A 19,442-nucleotide genomic window follows, 5' to 3' on the forward strand; every position below is an offset into this window, starting at 1 on the left:
TGAGGCCATCACTTTTCATTCTATCACTGTTATCTGGGAGAAGAGACCGCCCCCCACCTCACTACAATTTCTTGTCAGGGTGTCCTAGAGAGTGATAAGGGCTCCCCTGAGCCTCCTTTTTTCCAGCCTGAGTCACATTTCCCTCAGCTGCTCCTCATAGGACTGTGCTCCAAGCCCTTCACAGTTTTAATACCCTTCCGTGGACACTCTCCAGCATCTCAATGTTTTTCCTTGTAGTGCAGAACACTGGTAAAGGGGTGCTAAGCTCAGGATCTAGAAGCATGATCTTGCTGCCCGAGTTAGAATACACAGCACTCAGTATAAATTGAATAAAACTATACAATCCAGAAGAATAGCCACTAGAAAAAGACACAGAGCCACAGATCTAGTGCAGCTTAGGCACAAATAGCTATAACAGCTTCACTTAAAATGGGCCTGCATTCTTCTTTAAAGAGCAGATTTAGGATCAAAACCCTTCCTGCACTTTGAATTCACAAACACAGAATATCAGTGATTAAATTTCCATTAGTGATGAATATTGGTGATAGACAGATGGTTTGACTGGGTGATCTTGGAAATCTTTTCCAACCTTGGTGATTCTATAATTTCAGTTCTATAGAAGGCAGCCACAGGTTTTCTGCCTTCCAGCAAGGCTTGACCTACCTTTGACTTGCAACGATGCGGTGCTCTGTTGATCCCCTGAATCACACGTGTAATCACCCGCATCCTGAGCCTCGGCATCGTAGATGAAGAGCTCGACACGTGTCCCCTCTTGCTGGATCTCATACTTGTCACCTGAGTGCAGCACCGTATCTCCTTTCCTCCACTCCACAGGTGCGTTGGGCTTCGTCAGCTCGCAGTGCAACACAGCAGTGCGCCCTTCCTCCACCTCCTCGTTTGTCAGCCGGTGTTTGAAAAGCACAGGGAGGGCTTCAAGGGGGCAGCGGTGCAAAGAGAACAAACAGGCAAAACACAGATAGAGAATAGAGGACTGTTTTGTTGACAAGGTACTGGTAAGAACTGGAGCAGTAGTGCCATTCATTGAAGTTCGTGTACAGTTTTGGCTTTGTGTACCTGGGTAAGAAGGATGTCTATTTCCAAACCAGGCAGAAGAGGAGAAGGGATAGAGTTAATCCAATTCTACATGAGCTGCATTTCTTTCTCTATATCCTAAATGTTCCCAACTAATTTCAATAATCCTTTTTGAAGCCCAAATGCTTTTTCATCCAAAAATAAGACAATAGAACGGATAGAAGTTCTCAAACAATACATTCCTGCTGACCCAAAACTGCACCATTTCAAGAACAATTTCAGATCATGCAGGAAAGGATCAGTTAGAGAATGGTTAAGGCTGGGGGGACCACTGAGGTCTTCCAAGGAGGGAATTCCTCCACCTCTCTGTGTCACCGCTCCATCATCTGAGTAGCTCTCATCACAAAAGGTGTTTTACTTCCCTAACCTGAATTTCTCTCGATTAACTTGTGCTTCTTGTCTCTCATCAGTTTGTTGCACACCCAAATAAAAGTCTGTCTCTCTCCTCTCTGTAGACCCCCAACAGACATTTGCAGACACCAACAAGGTCCTCCTTCAACTTTCTTTTCCTCAAGCTGAACAAACCCAGCTGCCTCTCCTTATACGTCAACCTTCTCCAGTCCCATGACAAACTTTGTGGCCTCTGTTCCACTTATTCCTGAGCTTCAGTGCCTTTCTCACACTAGGATGCTCCAAAGAGTGCAATGTATTCGTTCAGCTGTCTCAGAGCTGCTGAGCAAAGAGGAAATCATACCTTTAACTTCTAGTCTGGCAGTGGTCTTCCCATCAGCTGTGTGGCAGCTGTATTCTCCTGAGTCCCCACAGTCCAAATCATGAATGACCAACGTGTGCACATTCCCATCCTGCTTGATGCTGCACTTCTGGCTGGAGTGGATGACAGATGTGCCTTTCTTCCACTGCACGGGGACGTCGGGTCGGGACACCTCGCAGCACAAGTGGGCTGTGCCACCCTCCTGCAGCTCCAGGCTGTGGAGAGCCTTCACAAAGGTGACTGGAGCAGCTGCAGAGAAGAGATGCAAACACTGCTGCATGTGTGGAATCCAGCACTGCCCTGAGATCAGAACTGTACACTTATGGTCTCCTTTGGAGATGTTCAAAGCCTGCCTGGATGTTTTCCTGTGCAACCTACTGCTTTTGGGGGGGTTGGACTCGATGATCCACAGAGGTCCCTTCCAACCCCTGTGATTCTGTGATAGTTGCGTTTGGAACCAGATGGAAGAGGAACAAACAAGATAAGGCACTGACGTGGCCAATCTTTCCAAATCAGAATAACTGAAGGGTTTTGTTTTCAGGGCAAGGATCTGAAAACATGACAAGTAGGAAATGAATTCAGAAACTATTCTTGATGTTCTTCAGTGTTGATTTTAATGTATCTTAGATGCTTGTTTGGGGATAGGTTGACTAGTCCTCAAAGGATTTCTGCTTCACTCCATAGACTATAAAAAGGCCAGATATGCACACCTGAGCCAGTCATTTCAAACTCTAAAATGCCCAAGCCGTGTTAGATGAATCTCCCAAGATTTGCAGAGACCCTTCCTCCAAAATACACTTCTCCAAAAGCTAAGGCAACACTGACAGCGCTTACCAGTACTTTCTAAATCCTTCTGTTTGGTAAGTAGCTCACCTTGGACTGTTAGCTGTGCCCCTGTGGTATGCTGCCCAACTTTGAAGCTGATGGGTCCACAGTCTTCTAGTGTCACCTTTTTCAGGATCAAAGTGTGGCGTGTCCCTTGGACTTTGATCTCATTCATTTCATTGGATTGCAGGGGAACATCCCCCAGGAACCACTGAGCATCCTGAGTTGTTTCCTGGGACAGTCTGCATTCAAAGACTGCATCTTCCCCTTCATATGAAGTGACGTCCTTCAGCATCTCCACTATGGTTGGTGCTGGTTCTTTATGGAAAGGTCAACAAAGTTTGATAGCTATGTTCAAGTGATACTTCCTATTTTTCCACGTTAAACATCGCGTTATACTCATTCTTGACAGTACTGCATTATTTGAAAGAACTAATACCCACAAGACACATTACATTTATAATACAATATACGTATTGTGAAAACACTGTCAATAGATTTGAGTGGTTGACGTTAACATAAAACCACAAGGTCATGATTAAAGACCTGTTTCTGATTCTCTAGAAGCAACCATCCTCCGTTCCCTTGAAACCAACATTATCTCCAAAATCCCTATGACTCAGTTTGGGCATAGGACAATGTCTAGCTGTCAAATTTCTTAATCATGTGTCACTGCCATAGTAATGACCTCTGCTCAGCTCTTCCCCACATGAAGTCCTACCTTTCACGTGCACAACTGCAGTGGTTTGCTGGTCCCCTGTATCACACATGTACTCCCCTGCATCAGCTTCACTCAAGTTGAGAATCGTCAGCTCAGCCACGGACCCAGCTTGGTGCATCTTGTATTTATCACTGGGTTGCAGCACTTTCCCAGCCTTCTTCCATTGCACAGTGGCATTTGATTTTGAGATTTCACAGCTCAAAGTGACGGTGCCACCTTCTTCAGCTTGCTGGTTCTGGAGTGGTTTTGTGACAATTACTGGCAAAGCTAAACCAAGAGAAATCAGAGGAAAATAGAGTTTCATTCCTGACTGCATTTAGTGAAACTGTAGGGCCGTTCCAAACTTGATTAAAACTCAATGACCTGAAGGCACAAAAGAGGAACGATGAAAAAGCACTAGATTTCCAGGAGCACTAAGCACTCTGCACTCCCCAGGGGGCACTGTGCATATTGACCACCTCTGGCAATAAATTTCACTTCACATTGGAGTGGCCACAGTTGTTGACTCTTGAGCATCTAAGTGTATATATCTCCCGACAGGCATGTCAAAGCCACAACTCAATTGCCTACGCCTGATATCCAAGTTCTTGGCTGTATAAAAGGGTGCATAGAAAAAGATTGTGATATAAAGCCTTTCATTTGAAAATTAGACCCAAAAGAGAAACGATGTCTGAACGTTCCTGTATGCAGGTGTAAACACTGGTGGGTTTAGACAGAGGTTTGGTGGGTTGATTTACATACAACGTGTAGAACTTGTGTTCCTTGAGCCCAGTTGCACAGAAGAACCATGGTAGCTCCACAGAAATCGCTGAACTGAGATTTACAAAGGTAGGGGATGGGATCATAAAAAACAGTTAACTCATAGGAACCGAGTGATGTATATATGAAGAGAGAGGCATGAAGGTGCTTGCAGATGGCATAGGAATGGATGATGCATTCCATGGGACAGTTAGGCAATGGCTTGAGTCAGATTTTTGTACAGGTGCATTTGCAGAAAGGGCATCTCATTGTGCAGCTAACTCCTGCAGTCCAACGATTCTTAAGAACCAAGAAAGGAAAAAGAAGAACAGAGAGAATGTCTTGACAAGATTTGTGAAGATCTGGTCTGCTGAATGAGAAACCCTCATCACACAAAAAAAGGAATGAACTCTCTGCGACAGTGTTCCTAAATCTTAGATACAGAATTCCTAAATTAACCTAGAGCTCAAAAGGTGAAGTGAAAGCTCGTTTCACCCTTCACTACCAAGGATGCCATAGTTTGCTCATTGCCAGAATCACAGGTGTAGTCTCCAGCATTCTTCAGCTGTAGGTCATGGATGAGTAGATCCGCAGCAGAGCCCATCTGCTTCATCTCATACTTGTTGCTGGCCTGGAGCAAAACTGACACTTTTTTCCACCTCAGTGGTACATCAAGTTTGGAGAGTTCAGCACGAAGGGCGACTGCAGAACCTTCCTCAGCTGCCTGGTTTTGGAGTTTGTTTTCAAAGAGTGCTGGCATGGCTGTGACCATACATAGAAACACAGGTGCACAGTCTCTGTCAGAGGATGGGCTTGCAATACCAATATTCTGGCATCACTGCATCCTGAATTTGGTGTGAGAGCAGGCAGGTGATACATCCTCAAAGATATTTCAAAAGATGACTCTTCACAAGAACTTCTTGGCTCCTCTTCATTTTAGCTGATCTTGTAGCTCAGGAAAAGACTGTATTTATAGCAGGGTAGATTCTTTTAAATGGATATATTGGCACATTTCACTTGTTTTTTAGACTGTAGGCACTGAACTTCCTTAGGTACCTCGCTCTTCAGCTGGAATTGAGAGCCCAGGTAACACTGAGCACTTTGAATCTTAGGCACCCTTTGCCCAGCTGGGACCACAGCTCAAAAAATAAAGGTGGCTGAGAAACAAAATGGCATCATTATATTTAGTTCCAGGGTTGGTCTCTTGAGTGAGCATAAAGAAAACCTTGGGTCTGGAATAGTGGAAGAAGTTACTATGCCTGGGACAAGAGGACTTTAACTTCTGAAAGAAAAAGGACTCATCTGCTTTGTGTCAGTAAATTTGAAGTCAAGATTGTAGATAACAGTCACTCATTACTACTTTGCCAAGAATGTGGAAGGAGCTTCTCGTCTTAAAAACAAAACAAAGCAAACCAACCTACCTTTAACAGTTAAAGTGGCTGTCGTTTGCTCGTTCCCATTATCACAGGTGTATTTGCCTGAGTCTTCTGGTTTTAAATGATAAATCTTTAAAGTGTGGATTGTTCCCTCCTGTCTGATTTCATATTTGGTGCTTGGGGAAATCACCTGGGCATCCTTCTTCCACTCCACGGCAACATTAGGCTGGGAGACCTCGCAGTGCAGGATGGCTGTTTGCTCTTCCTGGAATTCCGTGTTCTGTAATTTCTTCTCAAAGACTGGAGGTGGCACTGAAATTGCAAACACAGTGAAGGAATTAACAGTCACCTTTATTTTGCTTCCCTACTGTTAAAAAATGACAGCTGTACAGTTAAGCAAATACTTAAACTTCTATATTTTTGGAGGAGATTAAAGAAGTGAATCGATTTCTGATGAAACCCACTCACAAATACTTAGCTTCAGGATCCTGGTGATTTTTAGACTTTCCATCTATAGTGATAACAGCATACGAGAACACCATGGTGCATCACGTGTGCTCTGAAGCACAAGCACACTACTAACAAGAGTTAACAAGAAGTGAACAATGGCCTTAAATTTGTTAATACATCAAAAGCAAAGCGTCACCTGTTCTCACAGATCTTTACTGCATCACAGAGTGCTTTACCTTTTACTGTGAGCTCTGCTGTGGATGTGTATGGTCCCACTCGGAAAGTGATGGTGCCAAGGTCCTGCTCAGTCACCTTCCTCAGTGTCAGCTTGTGGATCTTTCCTTTCTCCACTGAGATCTCATTCATTTCATTATTCTGCAGAGCAACATCCTGTAGCTTCCATTCTACATCCCTTGCGTTCTCATGAGACACCTGGCACTGAAACGTGACATCATCGCCTTCAAATACCACCATGTCCTTTAGGTGACTCACAATGGTCACGTCAGGCTCTGCAAACAGTCAACATACAAAATGGAAAATATGGACCAAATCACAGACTCAGCCAAATTGGAAAAGACCTCTAAACTCACCAATTCCAACCATCAACCCACCCCCACCATGCTCACTGACCATGTCCCCAAATGCCAAATCTCCACAGTTCTGGAACACCTCTAGGGATGGTGACTCCACCACCTCCCTGGGCAGCCTGTGCCAGTGCTTGTTCACTCTTTTGGAGAATTTTTTCCTAAATCCAACATGAACCTGCCCTGGTGTAACATGAGGCCATTACCTCTCACAGAATAATAAAGGTTGGAGAGGACATCTGGCTCTAATCTGGTCCAGCTACTGCCCAAAACAGGACCAGCTTACAGCATATTGCTCAGTGCTGCGTCCAGCTGAGTTTTATTGACTTCCTCCAAGGATGAAGATATCACAGCCTTTCAAATTACATTTCACACTCTGTCATTTGATTCCTTTCAGTGTATGTAGTTATATGACCATTACCATTTGATCCAGCCAGACTGGAGAGTTGGGCAGGGAGGAACATGATGAGATTTAACAAGTGTAAAGTCTTGCACCTGGGGAGAAATAACTGCACGCATCAGTAAAGGCTGGGGGATGACCTGCTGGGGAGGAGCTCTGCAGAGAAGGACCTGGGGATCCTGGTGGATGACAGCAGTGTGTCCCTATGGCCTAGAAGGCCGATGGGATCCCAGCGTGCACTAAAAAGAGCATGGCCAGCAGGGCAAAGGAGGTGATCCTTCCCCTCTACTCTGCCCTGATGGGGCCACATTTAAACTACTATTCCCAATTCTGGGCACCCCAGTTCAAAAAAGACAGGGATCTCCCAGACAGAGTCCAGCAGAGGGCTGCAAAGATAATAAAGGACCTGAAGCATCTCCTGTATGAGGAAAGGCTGAGTAACCTGGGTTTGTTCAGCCTGGGGAAAAGAAGACTGGGGGGAATCTGATAAATATGGGGAGGTGGGAGGTGAAAGGATGAGGCCAGGGTCTTCTTGGTGGTGCATAGTAATAGGAAAAGGAGCAATGGCCTAAAACCTGAACATAAGAAGTTCAGTACTAACATGCAGAACTTCTTCACGGTAAGGGTGACAGAGCATTGGAACAGGTTGCCCAGAGAGTTGGAGTCTCCTCTTATGGAGATACTCAAGACCCATCTGGACACCTACCTGTGTGACCTATTGTAAGGTATCTGCTCTAGCAGGGGGTTGGACTCAATGATCTTTTGAGGTCCCCATCCAACCCCTGCAATTCTGTGATCTTTCGGTCAGTGGTTTTATCATTTGCTCTGTCTCCGAGATGTGCTGCGTACTGATTATTTTTTTAAATTATGTTTGATACTCTAATTGGGTGGAAAAAAAGCCTGAATGCCAGATTTGAAAGTCAGGATTTTGAAATTTGTTACATCTGTAGATACCTTCACAGAACAACATTAAATACTGATCCCCTCTCCTGCCTTTTTGCAAAGGATTGCTTATTCTCTGGGCTGGAGTATCTGGGTGGCACAGTACTCACAGCAGGGCTCACTGGATCAGTGCACAGGGTGTTTGTGCTTTGTTTGGTTCAAGTCCTGCTTCTAGGACAGCTGGGCACCTGCAGATCTGTGCAATGATCACAGAGACAGCCTGCAATAGGCAGTGACTTCTCCCTGAATCTGGTGCACATACTAAAGGGCAGTACATCATTCTCCATCTGAGCAAAGAGATTACACATTTGTTCCACTGAAGTCATCCTCTGCATGAAAAATGGTGCAGCGGGGCACAGCATACAGAGCATCTGTAACAGTGAGGAGCCTGTGGAGTGGCTAGAGGTGACTGCTCCACACTAGTGATCAAACCTGAAAGCAAGATCTGCCTGTAGTTCTGCCTTGTGACTGGAAGCTAGGGGTGAACCATCTGCTTACTCACATGCCGAGCAAACATTTCAAGCCCCGAGTCAAAAATTACATCTGCATTATCCTCGCCTGCCCACCAAGGGATTCTTTGCCTCACTTCAGTCACAGACAACAAGATTTCATATTACTTCACAAGACCCTTCCTGTGCCCTATGTGCATTTAACACAGCAGTAGCAGGGATGTTTCCAAATCTTAGCATCTTAAAGTGAAAATCCCCTTGGTTCCAGTAAGTATCTCTTGCCTTTCACGGTCAGCTTTGCAGAGGTTGTCTCATCTCCAGCCTTGCAGGAGTATTCTCCAGCATCACTGGGCTCCAAGTGGTGAACACGCAGCTCACGGATGGTGCCCTGCTGCCACATTTCATACTTGGAACTTGAGTGAAGCACAGCTCCATCTTTACTCCACTCTACTTCTGCTTTGCTTATAGAAATCTCACAGCGCAGCTTAGCTGTTCCTCCCACCTCCACTTCTTCATTCTTCAGCTGCTGCTTCAGTCGGGGTTTAATGGCTGCAAAGTGAAAAAGGCAATGAGTGCAATGAACTGCTGGCTTGGATGTATGAACGTCAGGCCTGGGCAGCTCAGCACAAGGCACTTGAGGTCTGAAGCTGTAGAACAAGTTCTGCTTGTGGATATATGATAGTTAAGTGGATATATGATAGTTAAGTTTTGTATATCCAGGCAGGGAGATAAAATTCCCCAAATGTGTTTGTTCCCAATAGAGTCAAGGGTATCTTTCATTATATCCTCTATGATCTGCTCTGAATATAGAAAACTCCCACACAAAAAGATCTTGACTGAACAGAACGTCATACTTTCTTGTTAAAACTAGCATAAATCTTTGACTTCTAACAACAGTTATAAAGATTTGAGCACATCTCATTTCTCTACCATCACCTCTAGACCCTACACAAGCAGCAGAACATCCTTCCATATGATGTGCTCACAGATGGGAACAGCCCAGACCACAGCTCACCACTGATGGAAACAAGAAGAGAATATCCATCCCATGGATGAGTGAGCAGTTGTGAAAGCTCAGTGCTTATGGTTCTGTTATCTAAGACCTATTAGGATGCATGTAAAGGGAGCACTCTTTCACTCATCATGGGACAGCATCTTCTTCCCGGATTGGGATTCAGCCCACAGCACAAATAGTTTGGAACATTGTGGCTTAGATGAAAGCCACAAGTACCACCCAAATGTCAGAAGCAACCACAGACATGTCACCAATGCTGACTATGTGCAGACATTACTCTGCTTTATCTAAAAATACTGTTCTCAGGATCCTCATGGGAGGACCAGAGAAGAATTGAAAACAGTCCATTTTAAAGATGCTTTTTTTTGTAAATGGCTTACAAGCATTTGTTGAGCTGAGCGACCCAGCAATGAATACCAAAAGTTAAGAACTACACGGGCTTAAATAGCGATTCTATCCACCTGTCCCAAAAGATCCACTTTTCTGTATTCTGGTTTGTGATTAAACACCTCATAAACCTTTCCTCTTTATCTTACTTTTCGGGGGGAATTAGTCACCAGAGAATAACAAAATGTTATCTACACAGCTTCACAAATCCCTTTTATCCTCTGATCCATCTTGGTGTAATGCTAACCATTCACTCTGAGGATGGCTGTGCTCTGCTGGTCTCCTGTATCACACGTATAATCAGAAGCATCCTCTGGTTCTGCATTATGGATCACAAGCTCAGCTGTGCAGCCACTTAATCTCATTTCATATTTGGAACATGGGAAGATCTCCATGGTGCCCTTCCTCCACTCCACTGCTGCGTTATCCTTTGTCAGCTCACACTGGAATTTCACTGCAGCTCCTTCTTCAACCTCCTCATCCTTGAGCTCCTTTTTGAAAAGAACTGGTAGGGCTAAAGAAAAATGAAAACAACAAAGAACAGGAGCTTTTATTCAATCCAGAATCAACTCCTGGTTAACACAGCTAGATTGACACCTGGGGGAGCAAGATACTGCGCTCTGCAAGTGCTACGCTCCAAGGCAAGATCCACGTTTTCTAATAAGCCTGGTTGTGGTAGCAGATATTTCTGCAGGAGAGGCAGCCATCAGCACAAACAAAGGTTCCTTCCTTCATTCCTTGACTCCAATCTTTCCCAGCATTGAATTATTTGAATGAATTTATCCTTCAGTTGATGTCACAAAGATCTTGGGAGTAAAACAGTTGAAAATTCTGTGAACAGCCTCAACAGAGCAGGAAAGTTGTTGTCACTCTCTTTCCAGGATACGGAAGGAATTTATTTTTTTTTTCTAGATATTTAGGTCACATATCACATTAAATATTCACACGTTACATTATAACATTGCTCTTTCTTTTATTTCTCTTCTCTGTAGAGCCAGAAAGTATTTCTTCTTAGAAATCAAGACTCACACTACTGGAAGAAGAAAGTATCATCCTTGTCCATTTTCATTGGAAATATTTATAAAGAAAAAAGGCAGGTAATCCTATTCAAGTCGTTGGTTTGTGTAAGATGAAATCTATTGCTTTTTGAGCTAGCTCACATCACATACCTTTCACATGTAAAGATGCCTTTGTTTCCTGATCCCCAGTATCACAGCTGTATTCTCCTGTATCTTCTAATTGGAGGTTATGTATTAAGAGCTCTACCAGGCACTCCCTCTGCCTCATCTCATATTTCTCATCGGGCTGCAGCCCCACTCCTCCTTTCCTCCATTCCACTGCAGCATTGGGTTTTGACAGCTCGCAGCAGAAAGTAGCTGTACTTCCTTCCTCTGATTCCTTATTCTGGAGGATTTGCTTAAATGTGACAGGCAGTGCTGCAAAATTTGAGAGGAAAATGTTTTAAGAGTGGTTCAGTCCAGAAACGACCCAACCCTGCCATCGTGCTTCTGAAACAGCCTAATTCTAATGATTCCAAAATCCTCGGGCTGCCATTCTCCTTCTTGGCAGCATCTTTCTTTAAGCACTGTATGAACCAAGAGCTGAGGACAGACAGTGAAGTTAAGAAAGAGTCAGGAAAGAGCAGATCCCAGCACTGGTATGCCATCTGAAGTTGTCAGATTTTCCTATCAAAGTCTCTCCATGCCAACTAGGGGTGCTTCAGTCAATGACCACCAGGACACAGCAGGACATGCTCCCTCTACTTGGACCCTGGTTCCTTAAAGAAAGTCTGGAAGCTTGCAATATTGAGCTAAGAGTATTCCTCCCTCCCCGTGCATGCCCTATATATTCCACCAACGTATAGAAGAGCAAGACAGCATTCAAAACATAAGCAGCAGCAGTATGGTAAGAGCTGGCAAGGAAGTGATAAATGGAGTGGTTTCAGGTAATGGCAGAAAGGACTGAGGAAAACATGTGGATGCAATTGTTTGCACACGTGGGTTGTATCCAGAAAGTCTCCAGTAGTAACACAGTACATTCATGTATTACAGAAAACCTTTATCTACCAGCTGTTGTTTTTGTAATCATCCCAATCAGGCATTACACTCAATTATGCATCTCTCATGTCTAATGAAGCAGTCAGCAACCCCAAAGAATCAATCTCCCTAATTTATTTCCTCTTATCCCTTTCCTGAATCACCATATGCAGCCACATGTTCTGTGCTCATAGGGCAGGAGAGCTCATCACACTTTGACATCATGACAATATTAAATTGCTTTGATGCTGATTAACCACTCCAGATGCTGCAAGCAGAACCTCTTTGTCCTGACCATGTTTCAGACTGAGGGAGAAAACATATACTGGCAGAGAGTAAAACAAATCAGTATCTGTAGAGATACTAAAAGGTGCTCCTTTCACTTCATCTCTATTGAGCCTAGGGTCAGTACTCTGCCTACCATGTACAGTTACTGCAGCTGTTGTCTGCTGATGTCCGGAGTCGCAGGTGTACTTTCCTGAATCATCCAATTCTAAGTCATAAATGACCAATTCTGCAGAGGAGCCCTGCTGCTTCATCTCGTATTTCAAGCCAGGGTAGAGAGTAACATCTCCTTTCCTCCACTCTACTGGAGCCTTGGGTTTGGTAAGCTCACACTTCAGGGTCACTGTCCCACCTTCTTCTGCCTCAGTATTCTGAAGTTCTTGCTTGAAAAGTGCTGGTAGGGCTATAAAATAGAAATACAACTTGCAACACGCTGCAGTTGGGGGTTTGGGAAAGAGAAAGCAGGAAAAGAAAGGAAATGCCAAGAGAGCTTATTTGCAGATGGCTCTAAATCTCAATGCTCTCGATTCAAAGTACAGAGCTGTTTCCCCAGAGAGATAATAGGAAGGTCTGCACGACAAGAATAAATCAGTTTCAAGAAGTTACACTTGCCCCAAAGGTTATTCTAGCTTCATCCAATCTAAGACTGAAAAATAGCAGAATATTTCTACCACTGCTGAAGAGATATTCCAGAGTTCAGCAAGGTTTGTAAGCATTCGGATCCCCTCTCAGGGCAGAACACTTGCAGGAGAGATTACAATTACCCTGACAGTAAGAGACTGAAACAATGCATTTCCTTCTGCATCACATATCCCATTTTCTACCTGATCACTCTACTAGGCTGTAAAGGCCATGCTATTCCACGCACTTTCCTTACGAGTCACAGCCATATCTTCTCTGCAAGTGACAACGAAACAAGTAAAATACAAAATACAGCTTGTTCGTTTGTTTTACCATTGACAGTCAAAGTGGCCGTTGTCTGCTGATCTCCACACACACAGGTATAATCTCCAGCATCCTCCTCATCCAGCTCATGGATAATCAGCTTTGCAACAGCACCATCTTGACTCATTTTGTACTTTTTGCTTGCTTTGAGCACCTCCTGCCCTTTCTTCCACTCCACCGCAGCAGGTTTGGTCAGCTCACAGTGCAGAGTAACTGTCCCACGTTCTACAGCTTCTAGGTCCTTCAGGTAGGTCTTGAATTCTGGAGGCAGTGCTGAAGAGTAAAAGAATTACCATATAGAGGCTGAATATTCCTTAAAAAATCAGCTAGTTGAAGTCCAGTAGGAAAGGATGCATGATACAGGTCAGTGGAAACATCTTCCTTGGACACTGCATCAGGGCAAGGAAAGTGAGAGAACCAGGAGGACAGATACAAAACAGGCACTGCTTTTCCCATTTCTAAGAGTAGGAAGAAGCATATAAGCTACCTCCAATGGAAAACAAAAGCCCAAGCAAACAGGAGACTACAGCAATAGAGACATGGACAGGTCTAAGGTGTGGAGAACCTTAGTCCCAAGGATTACTTTACCATGCACTGTTAAGGCAGCCGTGGTGGTCTTGTTTCCACAAACACAGGTATACTCTCCAGTGTCATTCAAGTCTAAATTGTGAACTACCAGCTCCACAACACAGCCTTCCTGGCTCATGCTGTACTTCCTGCCTGGGGTGAGGATGCGATGGCCCTTCTTCCACTGAACAAGGGCAGAAGCCTTGCTGATCTGACAGTGCAAAGTGGCCATTCCACCTTCTACTGCTTCCTCGCTGCTCATCTCTTCTTGGAAAAATGGAGGCGCAGCTGAAGGATGCAGGTAAAATGAATTACAAACTGAGGATATCTTCTGCAGTGGGTGGGAGTGGGAAGTGATGGGGTACGATTGTGAAGGTTACGGAAGGGCAGAGCGTTAGCAGCAAAGAGAGGAAAGAGAAACAGACATCCTAGTGGGAATACATGCATTTAATTCTTTGGGGTTTATGTTGGCTTCCTACTAGCATAATTGCACTGTAGTCAAGAGATGTATCCCTGCTTTCTCCCAATTTCCTTATAAGAAGAACCAAGAGCAGCACCTTTGAGCTCCCTAGCTCATGCATGTGATAACATCTTCCACCATCTTTTCCTGGTTATAGTGTAGCCATGTTGGGCTCCGAGTGTTGGCACAACTCCTTCCTCAACATCATTCCTTGTTCCTTGAGGTGTCATTGAAAAGACACAACCAGGGCTCACAGATGCCTCATGACCCCAGAGAAAGTCTCCAGATACTGAATCTTAAGCCTGTATTCATGTCTCAGAACACATTTTCCCTGCTTGCTTAATTCTAGTACCCACTGCAAGTTGTGTCCTCAAAATAAATGTGGTGAACTTCACGTATGTCCCTCTAATTAACTAGGTGAGATGATGGGATATTCCACCCGTTTCACAAGGTTGGATATCTCAGATCTCTGACTTCACGACTCAGTCATGGCGGTGGAGCTAAATTAAAATACCCAGGTTAGAAGTCTTGATTTGGCACACTTCTCATCTGCAGCAGTGTTAAGCTGAAACATCAGTTTTGGTTGCATAGCAACTGGTTTTTGCACCTAAATAAGACCAGAGGAGGTCACAAAGAATTCATCCTTTCCTGCCTAGAAGATTGGACTTCTAGTGCAAACCTATCTTTTTGCATTAGGATGGTAGCTATGGGCACAAAGAGCAACATAAACATCACTCAACACAGTAGAAATAACGTGGCCATGTTCAGAATATGGCTTACTATAGCCTACAGTCAAATGGCACAGATTGAGAATGCCAGAAGGAAGAGGCAAAGAACAAGCAGAATTGTGCTTTAGGAAGGAAGGGCAGAAAAGGAAAGATAAAAGAACAGTGGGTTTATGTGCTATAAAAGGAGAGGCAGAAGGGAAAGATGAGAGGATAGCAGGCTTGTGTTTAAGGAAATGAAAAAAACAAAAGGATGGAGAAGAATATAGAGCAGTGTTTTCCAATCGGAGGTCATCAAAGACAGGAAATACTGTTTCAAACAAGTGGAAGGGCAGTTAATAAGGCTGAACAAACAGACGTGGGGAAGTGAACACCTGCTAGCAGAGGATAGGCATGTCTAGTTAGGAAACAGGTCAGATCAGTTTTACCCTGTACTGTTAAGACAGCAGTAGTCTGGTGCTCTCCGCACACACAGCTGTAGTTTCCTGCATCATCCTCAGCCACTCCACAAATCACCAGCTCTGCCTTGGTCCCTTCCTGCCTCATCTGGTATTTTCCACTCTGTTTGAGAACCCTCTGGTCCTTCTGCCACTCTACCAGAGCAGCCTTGGTGAGCTCGCAGTGCAGGCTGACATCTCTGCCTTCTTCTGCTTCCTCATTCTTAAGCTCTTCCTTAAAGAGTGGTGGCAAAGCTGAAGGACACAACACGGACAAATGGTCACTAGAAAACCAGAATTCCAATCCTGCTCGGGATTACTCCCCCTTATGCCTCCCCTTTCCAACCCATTCTTTTGATAGCCTAGATCATAACCTCTGATCCAGACTCATGTCTACCTATAACTCTATTAATTTTAATGAAGACTTTTTACCATGAACTGTTAAGGTTGCTGTTGTCTTCTGGTCACCACAAACACAAGTGTAATCTCCAGCATCTGTTACATCTAGGTCACGAATGACCAACTCTGCAATGGTGCCAGGCTGGCTCATTTGATATTTTTCACTCGTTTTGAGCACTTTGGGCCCTATTTTCCACTGCACTGGAGCTGCTTTGCTTAATTCACAACGCAGAGAGACTGATGCTCCTTCCACGACTTCTTCATTTTTCAGCTCTTCCTTGAAAACTGCTGGCAGGGCTGGGAATAGAAAGCCAATAGACAACGTATTTAAACTATGACCTTTGCACTCGTGACTGGCATCACTATCGATTTAAGTTAAAGAACAGCCAAGTCAGATAGTCCAGATGTTGAGGTTTCCACTATGATGATGTGGAAAATGAGATCCACCAATGACAGTAAGAAAAGAAGTGCTGAGCTGAAAGATCAAAGTACCACAGGCTAGATGGATGCAAGAAGCAACTTAGAGAATATATCACAGGGTTGCCCTCTAAAACATCTCAGCCTAACATGAGCATTTCATAGAATATCCCAAGCTGGAAGGGACCCATGAGGACCAGAGTCCAACTCCTGGCAGTTGGGCTGAGTTCTCAAACTGGAGCCACAATCCATCAAAATAGGGCCATAAGCCCTCAAAAAGGGGTTCTGAGCCCTCAAAATGTCCCAGTATCTCATGCCATGCCCTGATACACCCTGCCATGCCCCAATACATCCTGCGACTCCCTCCAAACTCACTGGCACTATACACTTAAATTTACAACGCAGTCTGCATGACAAAAACAGCTATTTCTTTAGCTCCCTTTTCAGGAAAATTGAACCAAAAAAAAAAAAGCCAGAACATAAAGTTGTCCTTTTCTGAACACAAATTAATTCCTAGGGAAAATCCAGAAGCTGATAGGTGACCGTTTCACACCACAGCAGAACGCTGCAGAGAACAAAAGAGTGGACAGCCATCTGCAAAGTGATTTTACCATTCACTGTCAGAGAGGCAGTGGTATGATGGTCTCCACACACACAGGTGTAATCTCCTGCATCCTGCAGATCAAGCTCACGGATTTCCAGCTCTGCAAGGACGTCATCCTGCCGCATGATGTATTTTTCACTTGCTCTGAGGATTTTGTTTCCTTTCTTCCATGAGACAGGTGAAGCCTTGGTCAGCTCACAGCGCAGAGTGACTGTCTGGTTTTCCATGGCCTGCAGGTTCTTCAGCTCCTCTTTGAAAAGTGCAGGCAAGGCTGAAGGTCGTGAAATGGACAGAGGACATTAAAAAATGACACGTCACACAAGTGATGATGGATGAGGACATAAAGAAACAGAGAACATTTCTGTGGAGAAATAGTTGCAAATTCCTTGTAATCCTAAGGCACAGGAAAAACAAATAGGCATAGGCAGAAAGAAGCCCGGGTGCAACCAGAGCTTGAAGGCAGCTTACAGTTTTATCTAAATCCAGCTGCAGGTGAACACACAACAAATAGTGATGAGCTAGACAAAAAAAGTACACAGTGATACAGACACATAGGTATGTTGTTGTGCTTTTTTTTTTTTACCATTCACTATCAAGGCAGCGGTTGTCTCCTGTTCTCCACACACACACGTGTATTCTCCAGCATCTTTCAGCTCTGTGTCGTGGATGAGCAGCTTCATGACGGTGCCCTCCTGTCTCATTTTGTACTTGTCGCTGGCTTGGAGCAAAGTGCTTCCCTTTCTCCACTCTACCTGAGCAACCTTGGTCAGCTCACAGCGCAGAGTGGCCGTTCGTCCTTCTGTTACTTCCTCGCCCTTCAGGCTTTCCTTGATGTGTGCAGGTAGCGCTGAGGATGCAACGGATGGAGGGTTAAATGGAGCTGCAAACAGCCTCTGGATGAAAGGCAGAGCTGGGGGAAGGAAAGGCTGGAGCAAGAGTGGGGAGATGTCCTAGGGTCTGTTTTCACATCTACATACTTCATAAAGTCCTAAGGCCACTTTGTATTAGGGGTGAGGGGTGTTGGTTTTCCCATTAGATAAAAGAAATGCAAATTAATTACTACCATGATGTGCAATGTCAAACTCAGAGGAAAGTATGCAGAGATAACAACAAACATGGGGGAAAAAAAAACAAAAAGAATCAACACCATGAGCTTGATGATGAGGTCATCTAGATGAAAAATGTGATTACCGTGTACTGCCAAGGAAGCTGTGGACTGCTTATCCCCACACACACAGGTGTAATCACCAGCATCACTCTCATCTAGGTTATGGATCACCAGTTCTGCGGTGGCATCCTTCTGCCTCATTTTGTATTTCTCACTAGACTTGAGCACTGCGTGCCCCTTTCTCCATTCCACTGGTGCAGCCTTGGTCAGCTCACAGCGCAGAGTGACCACGTCACCCTCAGTGGCTTCCTCGTTTCTTAACTCTTCTTTGAAGAGAGCAGGAAGGGCTGAGAAACAAAGAGCAAACATTTTCATGACATGCAGCTTTTGGTCACCAAAAAGATTAACGTGATGTTCACCACTATCTATCCATGCCTTGTTATTGACACAAACAGCAGGAATAGGAAGACTTCACGTATGGCCAAAACGATAACTTCCTCACTGTACTTCAGCCTGGAAAATTGGTACAGAAGGTTATACTATCATCAGGAAAAAAGAAGTTAAAGAAAAGATTTATGCACTAAAGATGCCTAGCTCAAGAGTTAGAATGAATGCAAAAGGCTGATGGGTAAAATAGGCAGGCATCTTGAAAGTATAGAATAGAAAGGAAAAAGAAGTACGATGTCTCCATTGTGGACTCTTACAAGACTATCATATCAGGAGATTCAGGAGTGTCCTAACACCCTTTGGAACAACTAATAGAATAACTGAGTATAACACTGGGTGGCAATGTACATACCTGGGAGCAGTAGGATGGGACAGTGTCTGCTAAGTCTTTGGAATGACGTGGAGACCACGTTTGGTTGTACAATACGTATGAAAGAGTCGAAGAGGAAGATCTCTGAGCCCTGACTTTGACCAGCAAGAAATAAATATATGAGAATACAGATGTGGAGAATAACTGGGCAGCTACCCATTATGAAGCAGAGGAGCTCACGGGTCTTAGGACAGGCAGTGACAGAGCAAGGTGAAAGGAAAACATGTGGGAAACAATGAAAGCTTCAATTCTTTTAGAATTGTTAAATGCAACCAAGTAGAAGCAATCTTAATTACAAGGTTTAAGACAGCAGAACGCTTCTCAAAGAAGCTATATTAAGGGCATAATTACACAGACTGTCCCGCTACAAGGACTATCAGGAATAGTCTGCCTAAGTGAAAAGTTTCTCACTGTCCTGAAATTCAGAGAGCCATAAAACATAGAATCGTTGAATCACAGAATGCCCTGGGTTGAAAAGGACCATAATGATCTTAGATCTGTGTGAAAGAAATACTAGAGAATAGAAAGGCAAAGTCAGAAAGGTCAGATTCTCTGTGCATTTCAGCAGGGTCAGGGCAGTTCCCAAATTCTGGACTTGGGAACTTCTTAGGCAAAGAGACCAAGCAGAGAGAAGAGCTGGAAAATAATCTACAATGAGACTTTGACATCAAATGTCTCCAGACACAGCTGTGTGCTCCGTGCATTTGTACCCATTTGTGACCTCTGCCCACAGTTCAACTTGTGGCTCTTGGTTCTGTCAGAATATTAGTATGTAAATTCCAGAAATTCTGGCCAGCTTGAACTAGAAGGAACAGAAATAACATAATGACAGTCAGTAAGCTGATCAGAAGAAAGGAAAGCAACAAAGAAGGGGTTGGTCTACCTCTTTCAGGAATCTATGTTGATAGTTGGTGGCGTACAGAAAAACGAAGTGTTCAAATTCCTTTTTTT

General features: G+C 44.2%; 1 protein-coding gene across 1 annotated transcript in view; it reads right to left on the bottom strand.

Moving 5' to 3' along the window:
• The window catches only part of OBSCN (obscurin, cytoskeletal calmodulin and titin-interacting RhoGEF), a 170,471-nt gene that overhangs the window by 70,251 nt on the left and 80,778 nt on the right, over positions 1 to 19,442 (bottom strand). The window contains 17 exon segments of the mRNA XM_010712264.3: positions 664 to 930; positions 1,787 to 2,053; positions 2,678 to 2,947; positions 3,351 to 3,617; positions 5,510 to 5,776; positions 6,151 to 6,423; positions 8,572 to 8,838; positions 9,939 to 10,205; positions 10,861 to 11,127; positions 12,149 to 12,415; positions 12,967 to 13,230; positions 13,546 to 13,812; positions 15,138 to 15,401; positions 15,579 to 15,842; positions 16,574 to 16,837; positions 17,150 to 17,413; positions 17,758 to 18,021. Of these exon segments, the coding sequence (XP_010710566.1) occupies positions 664 to 930; positions 1,787 to 2,053; positions 2,678 to 2,947; positions 3,351 to 3,617; positions 5,510 to 5,776; positions 6,151 to 6,423; positions 8,572 to 8,838; positions 9,939 to 10,205; positions 10,861 to 11,127; positions 12,149 to 12,415; positions 12,967 to 13,230; positions 13,546 to 13,812; positions 15,138 to 15,401; positions 15,579 to 15,842; positions 16,574 to 16,837; positions 17,150 to 17,413; positions 17,758 to 18,021 (4,530 nt within the window).

This window comes from Meleagris gallopavo, chromosome 6, assembly GCF_000146605.3.
Source record: "Meleagris gallopavo isolate NT-WF06-2002-E0010 breed Aviagen turkey brand Nicholas breeding stock chromosome 6, Turkey_5.1, whole genome shotgun sequence".
Lineage (NCBI taxonomy): Eukaryota > Metazoa > Chordata > Aves > Galliformes > Phasianidae > Meleagris > Meleagris gallopavo.